Genomic DNA, 12,342 nt, shown 5'->3' on the forward strand with positions numbered 1-12,342 from the left:
TTTTTCATATGAAACAAGACTCACTTAAAATGTCAACATTTTATTCACAATCATTTATACAAACATTGATAAAAAACAAAGAGTGCAATCATAAATTCAAGATATTTATGACATTATGTGATGATCAAGAGTTCTGTAGAGCAGATTTAAGAAGCATGATGTGTCTCGGCTAAAGGACAGTGAGATCTCTAAAAAGGCAGCATGATTCTTCAGCTTGAAATACAAACATTGTTGATTGCTGTTCCCATGGCAAGTCTCAGTTTCTGTTCAGACACCTCTGTACTCTCGGGGACAGTAGCTGGAAAACAGCGGCTCAGCAGGGATCCCCCGCCTTAGATAGAAGATACGCGTTAATAGGTTTTTTATGAAATGAGCATTCTTTAAAAAAAAGGAGTGTGTTCGTTGGATAAATAATTTAGAGACTGCTACGGGAAACATATGTACTAATGTATTTCTGATTCACCTTTGTGAACTTCATGACTTTCATTATACAATGCTTTTTAGGATTTATTTTATGACATGCTATAATAAAAACTATTTTATGGCAAACTACACAATTACTTTTTATGACATTCTGAAATCATAGAGTTCAGATCAACAAAGCAGGACGGTCATTTTTATGTGTGCAGTTGCAAGAATCGTAACTGGCTAACTTTCATATACACCGACTTGCTGCAAGAATGTCAAAGTAACAGAGTAGAATTGAAATAAAATAATGTCTTATTTCCAGTCATGCTTTAATGCATTACTGGTCACAGTAAAAAAGCCGAACAGTGTGCCCAAACAGTCATCTGAATGTGGTTATACTTGTCAAATAACCACAGGAAAAGAGTTCAATGTCTGGTCTGCTCTCATCCGATTCTTTCAAAAAGGAAATTATCTGAATGTTATTGATCGTTTAATGCCTCAGATACTCACTCCACCATGCGGCAGCGGTGCACAGACAGTCTGTTGAAGGCGTCGTTGATGTCCGTCACCTCCTTGGCGCTCCACAGACGCTCTGCGACGGCACTGGCCCGAGGCCTGGGGGGGGGGGGGGGACGCAAAACAAAATCAGACCTCACTGTACACTCCTGTAGTGGGTTATGGTTCCAAAAATATAAAAATTGTTTACTGAATATCATACCAGAGTCTGGGTGTGAGGTTGGTGGCGTCCACATACTCCCCCCACAAACAGGCTTCTCCACCAATCACAAGCTTCTTTTGTTCATCAGTTCCTGTTTGAAAATGAAATATTTAATGAGAAAAGGCAGCCGAAGCTACTTCCAGGGAGTCTAAAGAATACAAAATAATGATGTGGTTCTGTTCTCTCATTTGATATCCAAATATTAAATGGGACATATTATGAAAAACTGTTTTAAAGTACAGCATATGTTGCTTACAAACCAATTTGGGATGACATGACATTTTCAGAAGTGGGAATGAAAGAAGCAATTGCAAACATTAAAGCATGTTAAAATGTTCTTACATGTAATCATGTATAAATAGGAAAATGAGCATAATATACCCCTTTTAAAACATTTTCCCTCTGTTTATTCAACAGGCTTGCACATAATTGCACAGGAGTGACAAACAAAATGACAAGGGTCAAAGCAATACAGCTTATACAATCTGATTCGGACCAGCTGAAGGACAATAAAACTGAATTTATGACTGTGGCAAAGTTCTGTTTACTATAAAAGCAATGTTGCACAAGCAAGCAAATGACCAGTTATTGCTAGAGGCTTGCTAAGCAAAATAATCATGCAGACGAACCCTGGAAGTCCTGCGGGTCGGCCTGGTAATGGCCCTTCCAGTCTTGGCCGTAGGAGATACGGTTCAGGTACCAGGGAGTGGACAGCAGGGTCTGGTACCCTGACGATGTAATGTTAGCCATCTCACTCTGGTACTGCTGCTTGTTTCCTTTCCAAACGTGGATAAGTGTGTCTTGTTTCAGCTACACAGCACACATACATACAAGTATCAGTATCAGCAAGATAGAGAGATGTCCAAGCCTTTTTATAAAGACCGCTGCAAGGGATGAAGTATTTTGGAAGGCCAAACTCAAAATTGAGCCTTGGAAAAATCCAATGGCATCCAACCAAAATGAAACTATTATTTCCGGGCTTTGCAAACTCATTCGTGCAGCACTCTGTTTGGACGCCATTTAAGACATTGTTGTGTTTTTGGTCCTCCATGATGGTGAACTACTTGTAAAACCACCAACCAAACAGCTCCATCTCGCCTTAACGTCTGTCTCTGACTATCTCTGTCACAAAACTGTGCAAGTGTAAGCCTGTTGAACAACATCCATATTTGGGTTGTGCCCAACCCATGCCCAAATCGTAACCCCCTCCACCAAAACTGATTCGACAAAGAATGTCATTTTGACGCACACTGACCGTTGAAGTTGAGCGGCTCAACCTTGTAGTACTTCTGCCAGTCCTGTGCGTAGCTAATGTAATCTAGGTACCATGGGGCGGAGAGGATGGTGGTGTACCCTGCTCCTGTCACTTTAGCCATCTCGTCACTAGCTCCGCCGCCGATCCACACATGCACTACTGTGTCTGCCTTTAACTGCAATAGTTACAGACCAAGCTACGGTACTTAGGTTACATACTACATGACCTGTTGACATTGGTTACAAATAGTTAGACATTTAAGGAAATACGTTTATTTTCTTTCTAGCTGGGACTTTGGTGATTAGATTGATAACATTTCATGTAAAATCTGAAGAAACCACAAGAGGCCAATTAGCTTAGCATGAAGAATGGAAACAATGGGAAACAGCCAGCCAGCCAAGCCTGGCTTTACCCAAGTGTAACAAAATCTGCCTCACAGTACCTATAAACCTATATATTATTTGTGTAATCTGTACAAAAAAAAGGCACTTATAAGAGCTGGTAGGTGGGTTTTGTTATTTTAGATATCTACCTAGGGATGCATATCGTTGACTTTTTACGATACCACTGAACGATACCGATACATATCGTGATACTTTCATGTTGCATAAGGGAAAAATTGAAGCGATTTATGATATAGGTAACATGTCAAATTAATATTAGAATTAATAGTGGGACTTCTACCTTTTAGTAATGAACAAACAATGTAAAACACGTTTGACAACACAGGCTTGAAGACTGTACATTCCTGTACTCTGATTTTATGTGACAGTAGCAAATGTTTTGAGGGGTTGGATGTGTTGCCGCCTTTCCCAGAAATAAACTTCTTGCAGTGGTTACAGACCCCACCATTCAGACTGGCAGTGGTTACAGACCCCACCATTCAGACTGGCAGTGGTTACAGACCCCACCATTCAGACTGGCAGTGGTTACAGACCCCACCATTCAGACTGGCAGTGGTTACAGGCCCCACCATTCAGACTGGCAGTGGTTACAGACCCCACCATTCAGACTGGCAGTGGTTACAGACCCCACCATTCAGACTGGCAGTGGTTACAGACCCCACCATTCAGACTGGCAGTGGTTACAGACCCCACCATTCAGACTGGCAGTCATATGCAGCCACACTTTGGATTTCCTTGCCAACATCGAGCTAATGAAAAAACGAAAGCTAACCGAAAGGCTCAGACGTTCGGGAGGAAGGTGAAGGGCGTTGCTTGGCAATCAAGCCAATCACTGAAGCCGTTGCAAGACGCGCAAACCGGCTGGCGGTTTGGGCGTGAGTTTAAGGATATTATGCCTCACTTTATATTACAAAAATAGTAGCCGCCAGTAACCGGTATTTCCGGGAACCGGTATGCATCCCTACATCTACCCCCAGTCTTCAGCTTTTGAATCAAGCAGCAATATATTAACAGACATGTTAATATATCTATTATCTATTTCTCCTAAATCCAACAGGAAAGCAAAGAAGTGTATTTCCAAAAATGTCAAACTTTCTCTTTAAAAACACAAAATGAAAAAAAAAAAAACACACATTATTAAAATTATAAGAAAGTCTTATACTACATTAGTATATCTAACATGGAAATTACTCTTTAGTTACCTTAACACCGTTGTCAAAGACCTCCTGCCAGATCATGTAGCCCTTCTGGGTAGTGGCCACGATATCCAAGAGTCTATAAAACAATAAAAGGCACAAAATAAATTGAAAGTCATAAATGAGTAGAACCTACATTTTACCGAGTATACAATGATTAACATACTTTTGGATATAGAAGGATTCCAGTTTGGTGAAGTCTTTTCCGAAGCCTTGCTGCTCCATGAACTTCTGAATGTCCGGGTTGGACTTCCTGCAGGAGAAAAACATATATAGCCAAATATGACCTGCTGTCTAATCCTTGATGCTGAGGAGAAGTGATTTTGGCATTGTGCAGACAGTCTTACCAGCAGCTGAAGTCCACCTCGTCCCCCCCCAGGTGGATGTAGGCGTCGGGGAACACGGTGCTGACCTCCTTGAAGAACTGGCTCATGAAGTCATAGGTGGTGTTCAGGATGGGGTTCACTGGGCCGAAGGTGCCCGAGGGTTTAGAGCCAGAGTAACACGGGGTGAGAAGGTCTTTCTGCCCTGAGAGGAAAACACAAGGAATATGTAGCATGTTTAATCGTTTCCAGATAGTGCTCTGCTAAAGTCTTCCAGTTTTTGAACGTCACATTTGACTGACTGTATAAAATGTGACAAGGATTGGGAGCAAAACATGCCATTGGACTTAAGAGGGTAACAAAATAAACTCTCTCTCCACTAACACTGGCTGAACGCACCTTTGCCCCAGGACTGTGTGTGTCCGGGTGTGTCAAACTCTGGGATAACACGAATGCCTCGCAGACGTCCAAACTCGATCACCATCTTCACGTCGGCGGGTGTGTACACATGTGTGTACGGGTGGTAGGCGCCCTGCAAACAGTGTAATCAAACAATGTCTCTATATTAAAACTTGTGCGCCACAAGGGATTCAATTGGCTTTCCAATTCTTCGATCAGTTTGGCTGTCAGTTTGTCATGGGTGTGAGATTTTTATTTCCAATTATGAATTTTGGAAGAACAACCTCAGCTCTTATAACAGGTCTATTATAAACTGAAATACCCTAATGGACCAAAATGTCCCAATTGAAACCCATTAAAACACAAGGACATTACAGATCAAATAATTTGTTCTTACATGTTGTATTATGACAGGTCTTCAGTCTCATGTCCCTGGATTCTTGTGTGCCATTTAACAAAGGCAAATACATGCCAATTTCCTGGTTTTCTTGCACAAAAACATACATCTATCAACATGTGTTCTTTCATATCACTGACATATCCCAGACTAGAAATGTATATATCATTTAGCTTTCGGATAATTAATATTTTTCTGTGTTTTTATAATTTAATCGATTTGTAGACAAAAGAGCAAAATAATATTAACATCATTTTGGTGACAGTTTTTTTTTTTTTTTTTTTAACACTGACATTTTGTCCTCTAAGCCTTAGGACTATTTCAGTTTCAGTTTATAATAGACCTGTTATAAGAAAACCAGGAAAAATTGGCATGTATTTGCCTTTGTTAAATGGCACAAAAAAGATCCAAAACACAAGAATCCAGGGACATGAGACTGAAGAAGTATGTCATAATACAACATATAAGAACAAATTATTTGATCTGTAATGTCCTTGTGTTTTAATGGGTTTCAATTGGGACATTTTGTCCTTAAAGTCTAAGGACATCAGAGAAGTTTTTAAAAGGTGAGGCACAGGCACTGAAACTCTACTTGTCTGTGCTGAGATAACCAGTCTGACCTGCTGACTCAGCTGCGGGAACGTTCGGCTCAGGTAAGGGAAGGATGTGTCGTCCACGATGTGCCAGTGGAAAACATTGAATTTGTTCATGGCCATTGTTTCCTGTATGAATGGACACAAGGAAAATATTTTATTCAAGCTGTGAATACAATTTAAAATGAGAAAACATAATAAAGAAGGTGTTGGGGACGTACCAGATTAGCCAAGAGGACTTTAATGGGCAGGAAATGCCGAGAGCTGTCCAGTAAGATGCCTCTGTGAGCAAATCTGGGGAAGTCGCTGATGGTTGTTGAATTGATGCTTTTCTGAAAGATGCAAAGTGAAAATCAGTCCGAGTTAACACATACAGTTGACCTTTGATCCTAAATATATGAATAAAAACATAAAAACAATAATGTTAAAACAATTTCTTTCTCAACTTACGGCTCCATTTTCATCTTCATACACCAACTGGCTGAATGTTTCCAGACCTGCAACGATTCAAAATAAACAACATTTTTACGATACAATAAAATGAGGTTAGTCATTTGATAGCAGCCCTTAGAAATGTGATCAAAGTTGATAACAAAAAAAAACCACTATCGTGTTATGATGCTAACTTTGCCACACAACTTTTCTGCAGACTAAGCACTTTATAAACACCCTTTTATTGTGTATATTACATTGATATAAACTCAGAGATATATCTTATGCAAACATTTTGCATCAGTGTTTATAATGATGCAGGATAATGCTGAAGTGATTATAGTAAATTCATTGACAGAAAATACTTATTAACAGTTGTGATAACTGACTAATCATTAAAAATACTTTGAATTGTTTGGGTTATTTCTGAGACTCAGACCAAAAGATTGATATCATTCTCATATCTGCTATTAAATATCAATATTGAACAAAATACTGAAACAAATTATTTAAGCTACAGTATTCATCAAGCTAAAAGGCTTTTTCCAGCTTCTTATATCAAATACATTTCAGCTTTTTTTATATAATTGTAAATAGAATATCTTTAGGATCTTGACCAGCAAGTTGACATTTGAAAATATGATGTACTGATTAACGGATACAGGAAATAATTGTTGATTGCAGGCGTAACGCAGGAAGTCTCTGAAATGGTGCTTAAATTAAATATTTACCGTGCAGGGCTCCCCAGACCTTCGGTGCTTTGAGCACAGCGTACGGCTGATCCACGGTCAGCTCGTCTGTGGACACAAACAGGTGTGCAATGCATGTGCGTAGTCAGTGTTACCAAAGCTCAGCATGTGGTTATTATAGTACTAAAGTCAGGGTCTTAAACAATCAGAGGGGGTTTAAAACCATTAACTGTGTTAATCCGACTGTCTACCCTCCAGGTGATCTCTAACTCCACCGCTAAATCATGAGTCATGAACTTTCTTTAGGTGTGAACTGTAGCCTGGAGAATCAAATGAATGACCCACATTATGAAAAGTTATTTTCCTTAATGTTAAAGAACCAATACAGCAATGCCAAAATACAAGCCTGTCTTAAATCAGACATCTAAAATGTGAAAACTGGCCGCAGCTAGACAGGGCTGTTGCCAAGTTGGAAAAATGATGAATATAGTGGTCAAATAAATGTAGTAAATAGTACAACATTTCAATTGGGGGAAACGGTTTAAAGTAGCACCTCAAAATGTTATTAAAATAAAAGTGCTTTAACTTCCCTCAATGTCTTTTATAAAAGAAGATTTGTTTTTTTGAGCAAGGTAAAGATGATAAAGTATAACAAGTAATGCATTGAAAATATGAGTGTAAGTATTATTTAATTAAATAATACAGTTTCAAAAGTGGAAGCACAGAAACATTTGACTTGTGGAGCTTCTTTTAACTACTTTATTTTCTGTTGGACAGTTTATCATATTATGTATACAACATCTTTATCTGTAAAGTAGCCATAGCAGGTAAATACATAGTGAAGTAAGGGGAACAACATGTCTCTGAAATGTGCTTAAACACAAGTCAGAAACTAGGTATATTTGTACAGAGAGATTTTAAGGACACACCACCACTGCGCAGAGTCACGTGACAGTTTCCTGATGATAAATGTGTAAACAATGAGGAAGAGCAGAGACTCACATGACTCGTCAGAAGCCACACTGGGGAAAGAGTCACAGTCAGACTCAGAGGAGGTGATCCACACCTGCAGCTCGGTCAGATCAGAGGGGCCGGCGCGCCTGCTCTTCCTCCCCTCCTGCCTTTTAAAGCTGCCAAACATGTACTCATAATACCTGTGGGGGGGCAGAGAGAGGAGGACCATTGTTTACCATCAGGGTCCATGAATGCAAACAGGGAGAGAGAGAGAGAGAGTGAAACTGAAAACAGAGCGAAAAACAAACTGATTGACAGTGGTGTAAAGTAACTTTTACTTCAGTACAATTTTGACAGACTATACTTGAGATTTTTAAATGTGTGCTAAGCAGAGGTACATTGTGTACTTTTACTCCACTATATATTTAATACCTTTAGTTACTTTACAGATTTGGATTAAGTGTTAAATGTGTTAAAATCAGACTTTAGTTCCACCTGGAGTACATTCACAAGCTACCTGCAGTATACAAAGTCATTCAACTAGCCTTTACCAGCTTTGAGAACACTTTAATGATCAATCATTATAAAACATATCATATATATTATTCTGAAATCTGCACAATGACTACTTTTACTTTTGGTACTTTAAGTATATTTTGATGGCAATACTTTCTACTTTTGAGTAACATTTAGAATACAGGACTTTAACTTGTACCAGAGTATTCCTACGCTCTACTTGTACTTCTAGATGTGAGATGTGAATGAAGAGCTCTTACCTCCGGTAGGCGTCCTGCAGGAGGCTGCAGCTCGACCCCGCGGTAGACTCTTTGGCGTCGCTTATTTTGAAGCTGACGCCGTTCAGCTTGAATGAAACCTCGGATAGCTGCACTTTCTGCGGCAGAGGCCACAGAGAGCCGTACTTTGAAGCCTGGACGACGCGCTCAGCCTGCTCCTCTTCATCGAAGAAGTCGTTCAGAAAGCCCTGAGAGAAGGAGACACCGAGGAGCAGCAGAGAGAACCTCAGAGCAGTTATCATGTTGGTGGAGGAGATGAGAGTCACGAGACCTGCGAGCAAAGCAGCAGTATTTGAAGGGAGGTGGGCGGGGCTTCCAATGCGGAAGTCCGGGTTGTGCAAAGATTTAAAGGGGAACTACAACCACCTCCTGCTGATAACATTATACTGTATGTTTTATAAAACATGGTATAAACAATGCAAAACAACAGAGAACAGTATCTTAATCGGCTGCTGACAGGAAGAGACTTAAAGTATTAATAATATATTGATATTAACATCACTATATTATAGGTCTCAAAACATGTCTCTGAAGTGTTTGGCTCGAAATACCAAACAGATCGTGCATTGCAGCATCCCATAATCCCCTCTGTTTCAGCCCTGTTTCAAAAGTGCTTATTCTGTGTCTGTTACTTTAGATGAAAAATAAGGAGCCACTCCCCACGCCCCTCTGAGGGATATTTGGTTAAAAAGAACACAGGAGGAGATTTAGGTGATAAGGTGGGGGTACTTTGGTTGGTGATTGGCTAATGGATTACACAAGCCTAAAAATCGTTATGACATCATAAAGTGGCCAAAATCTGATCAGCTCATTTTCAGACAGATCAGGACAAAAAGTGAGCAAATCTCTTTTCCTGAAACTTTCAGAATGTCTTTACACAGAGGGGACACATGTTTATGTATAAAAGACGTGAAAACGTGGATTTTGCATAATAGATAACCTTTAACAGACTGGTAAAGAAGGCCAGCTCTGTCCTGGGGAGTCTTCGGGACACTGTGGAGTTGGTGCAATAATCACCTCTATGTGAAAGCCATATTTTGGTACTTATGGGTTATCTGTCGCCACTTTTTTTTCTTTTTTTCCGACTCTCTAAATAACCCTAACCCCTAGGATTAATGTTTGTTATTTTGAGAAATTAAAAAGTTAATGTGGAAGAGCCAGCTACCCGCTATTAAAAAGTGGCGACAGATAAGCAATTATATATAAATATATATTTTTTTATAATGTCTCAACACCTTACATTACATATGTCACTAAGTTATAAGGACCTGGTAAATGTGTTGTATTTAAAAATGACTCCCTGAGGAAAAAAGCAATGTTTAAAATTCTTATCTTCTGTCTTTATGTCACAGCCCGCCTCCAGGGAGGTAACTCTGCTAATTTAAACCTGTTTCTAAAAGCAGAAAGAATGAAATGAGGATTACAGTTAAAGCTGCCAACTGGATGAACCAGAACATGTGAGAGGGTTACTCAGCTATGCCAAGGATCTTTATCATGTTGTTATTAAATATATAGAATCTTACAAACAATAATCAAGGTATTTTTAAGTAGCAATACAAAAAATGATGTTGCATCGACTGGTCCAACAGGTTTTAGTGTGTGATATCTGCCAGCATATGTAGGGAGACCAGGGACAGTTGTAACTCCTTCAATATCTCCAATCACAAACAAGCTAGAGTGATGAAACTCATGCACATGCTCAGTTAGATGGAAAGGTCACTGTGAAAAAAAGGAGCCACGTTTAAATCTGCCGCGAAAGATATCAGCAAAAGTGTGTTTCTGAGGTAAAACATTAACAACAATTATATGATGTATTTTTTGGATACTGTCTTGAGGTCAAATGTCTAGGAATCCAAACTAGTATTATTAGAATCACTGTTTTGTAAGCTCAACACATAACTAGCTAAATATGGGTCAAGCTAGCAATCAGGCAGGTTCACAGGGGGTAAAACATGACTGGTGGTCCTGGGACGGTTGTAACACGGACCACCTGGGACGGTTGTAACACGGACCACCTGGGACGGTTGTAACATGGCACATTTACAATGATGGCTCATTTGCTCGAATGATCAATATTGTTGATTGGTGTGTAAAATACTGTACGTAAAGTGTGTGCGTGTGTTTACAGTATGCCAAATATCAGAAAGAGGAAGACAGACAGGGGAGTGCCACTTCCTCTGCTGCAGAGGGCCTCAAATGAAGTTCAGGAGGGCAAATCAGTCAGGGCAGTGACAAAGTCCCATGATATATGCCATGTCACCCTGTACCGGTTCCATAAAAAGAGGCTGAGGTTGGAGAGTCAGGGATCCAAATCACCCCAAAGAGTAGGCTACTGGACACCCAAGAAGGTGTTCTCAACAGAGCAAGAGATGCTTTTGAGAGACTACCTGATGGAGGCAGCTGATTTATATGGTCTCAGCTCAAAGGAGGTAGGTCTACATCATTGAGGTAGAATAGGCTATCTATACAGATGGAAGTGACTTTTACACCTGCCACAACTGTGAATCAAATTAATTCCATCTGGTGTTCTGTTTGAAGTTCTGTTCATTGTTCATTGTTTGTTGGAGGATGTGTGAAACCCCATTAAAATCGTGTTGCCTTAGAATTTGACAGCTTTCCCTCTTTTTTGTCATGTAGTGTGAAAAAGGTAACCGTTATTAACATGTTACAACCGTCCCTGGCATGTGTTACAACCGTCACACACCGTTGTAACAGTTGAGTTTTTTTTTTTAAAATACATTTTCCAACCTGTACTTATTTCATAGAAACATCTTAAATACATTGTTTCAGTAGTTGACACATTGAGAATGTATATGGCTATCCTAGTGTAAATGGTTTTTTACTTATTGGGGAAAACCCAAAAAGTGTTGCAACTGTCCCTGATCTCCCTACCTTACATCACGACTGTCTTACCACTAAAGGAGGAACAACACAAGTTACAGCAACCCGTACATCTGTGCAATAAGAGTAAACCTTAACCTTAACTGAGGCTCATGGTGCTATCCCTTTATATTGACTCACATTTTAGTTTTAGTTCAGTTATAGTTAGTTTGCCAATTTGAATAACTAAAAAGTTATTAAATTAATAAATGTTCTTAGTTTCCACGACGATGATGGGATCTTCACTGACCATCGGTGGTGCTGCTGTGGAGCAGGTGAGCAGAACAGAATTCCTGGGGGTGAACATCACCGAGGAACAACACCTCCTCACTGGCCAAAAAAGCCCAGCAGCGCCTCCACTTCGTCCGCAAACTGAAGAGAGCAGGAGCCCCCTCTCCCATCATGCACTCCTTCTACCGAGGAGCCATGGAGAGCATCCTCAGCAGCTGCATCACTGTGTGGTTTAGAAGCTGCGCCGCCTCCAACCGCAAGACCCTGCAGAGGATCATCGGTGCCTCACTCCCATCACTCCTGGACCTCTACAACACCCACCTCACCCGCAGAGCACTCAGCATTGTGGGTGACCCCACCCATCCCTCCAACTGCCTCTTCACCCTCCTGCCTTCAGGGAGGAGGTTCCGCAGCCTGAGGTCGAGCACAACCAGACTAAAGAACAGTTTTTTACACCAGGCTGTCAGGATGCTGAACACTCTCCCCCCTGGACCTGGATTTTAACGCACGCACGCACACGCACGCACACACACACACACACACACACACACACACACACACAACACACACACACACACACACACACACACACACACCACACACACACCACACACACACACACACACACACACACACAGCACACACACACACACACACACACACACACAC

At 40.5% G+C, this 12,342-nt stretch overlaps 1 protein-coding gene across 2 annotated transcripts; it reads right to left on the minus strand.

Moving 5' to 3' along the window:
* Positions 1 to 24: 24 nt before the first annotated feature.
* hexb (hexosaminidase B (beta polypeptide)) lies at positions 25 to 8,843 on the minus strand. Of its 2 annotated transcripts, none has more exons than XM_034123243.1 (14): positions 8,545 to 8,843; positions 7,817 to 7,968; positions 6,857 to 6,922; positions 6,144 to 6,190; positions 5,915 to 6,025; positions 5,721 to 5,822; positions 4,704 to 4,836; positions 4,329 to 4,509; positions 4,148 to 4,234; positions 3,988 to 4,060; positions 1,756 to 1,936; positions 1,127 to 1,217; positions 919 to 1,023; positions 25 to 331 (listed from the first exon to the last, which is right to left on the minus strand). In XM_034123243.1, exons 1-14 carry the CDS (start codon positions 8,802 to 8,804, stop codon positions 268 to 270), a joined length of 1,653 nt encoding a protein of 550 aa, XP_033979134.1. In that variant the 5' UTR covers positions 8,805 to 8,843; the 3' UTR covers positions 25 to 267. The 2 variants fall into 2 exon arrangements, with proteins under 2 accessions (XP_033979134.1, XP_033979135.1); XM_034123244.1 differs by lacking the exon at positions 1,756 to 1,936 and adding an exon at positions 2,382 to 2,556 and having other exon boundaries at positions 8,545 to 8,842.
* Positions 8,844 to 12,342: the final 3,499 nt, after the last annotated feature.

Source organism: Trematomus bernacchii, unplaced genomic scaffold (assembly GCF_902827165.1).
Source record: "Trematomus bernacchii unplaced genomic scaffold, fTreBer1.1, whole genome shotgun sequence".
NCBI classification, from domain to species: Eukaryota; Metazoa; Chordata; class Actinopteri; order Perciformes; family Nototheniidae; genus Trematomus; species Trematomus bernacchii.

Bases quoted from the DNA above. Each gene is read 5' to 3' on its own strand.
- hexb (XM_034123243.1), bottom strand. From the start codon at position 8,804: ATGATAACTGCTCTGAGGTTCTCTCTGCTGCTCCTCGGTGTCTCCTTC. The intron at 6,923-7,816 runs GTGAGTCTCTGC...TTGTGTCCACAG, and splicing joins TGTGGCTTCTGACGAGTCAT to ACGAGCTGACCGTGGATCAG. The intron at 1,024-1,126 runs GTATGATATTCA...CCCCCCCCCCAG, and splicing joins AACCTCACACCCAGACTCTG to GCCTCGGGCCAGTGCCGTCG.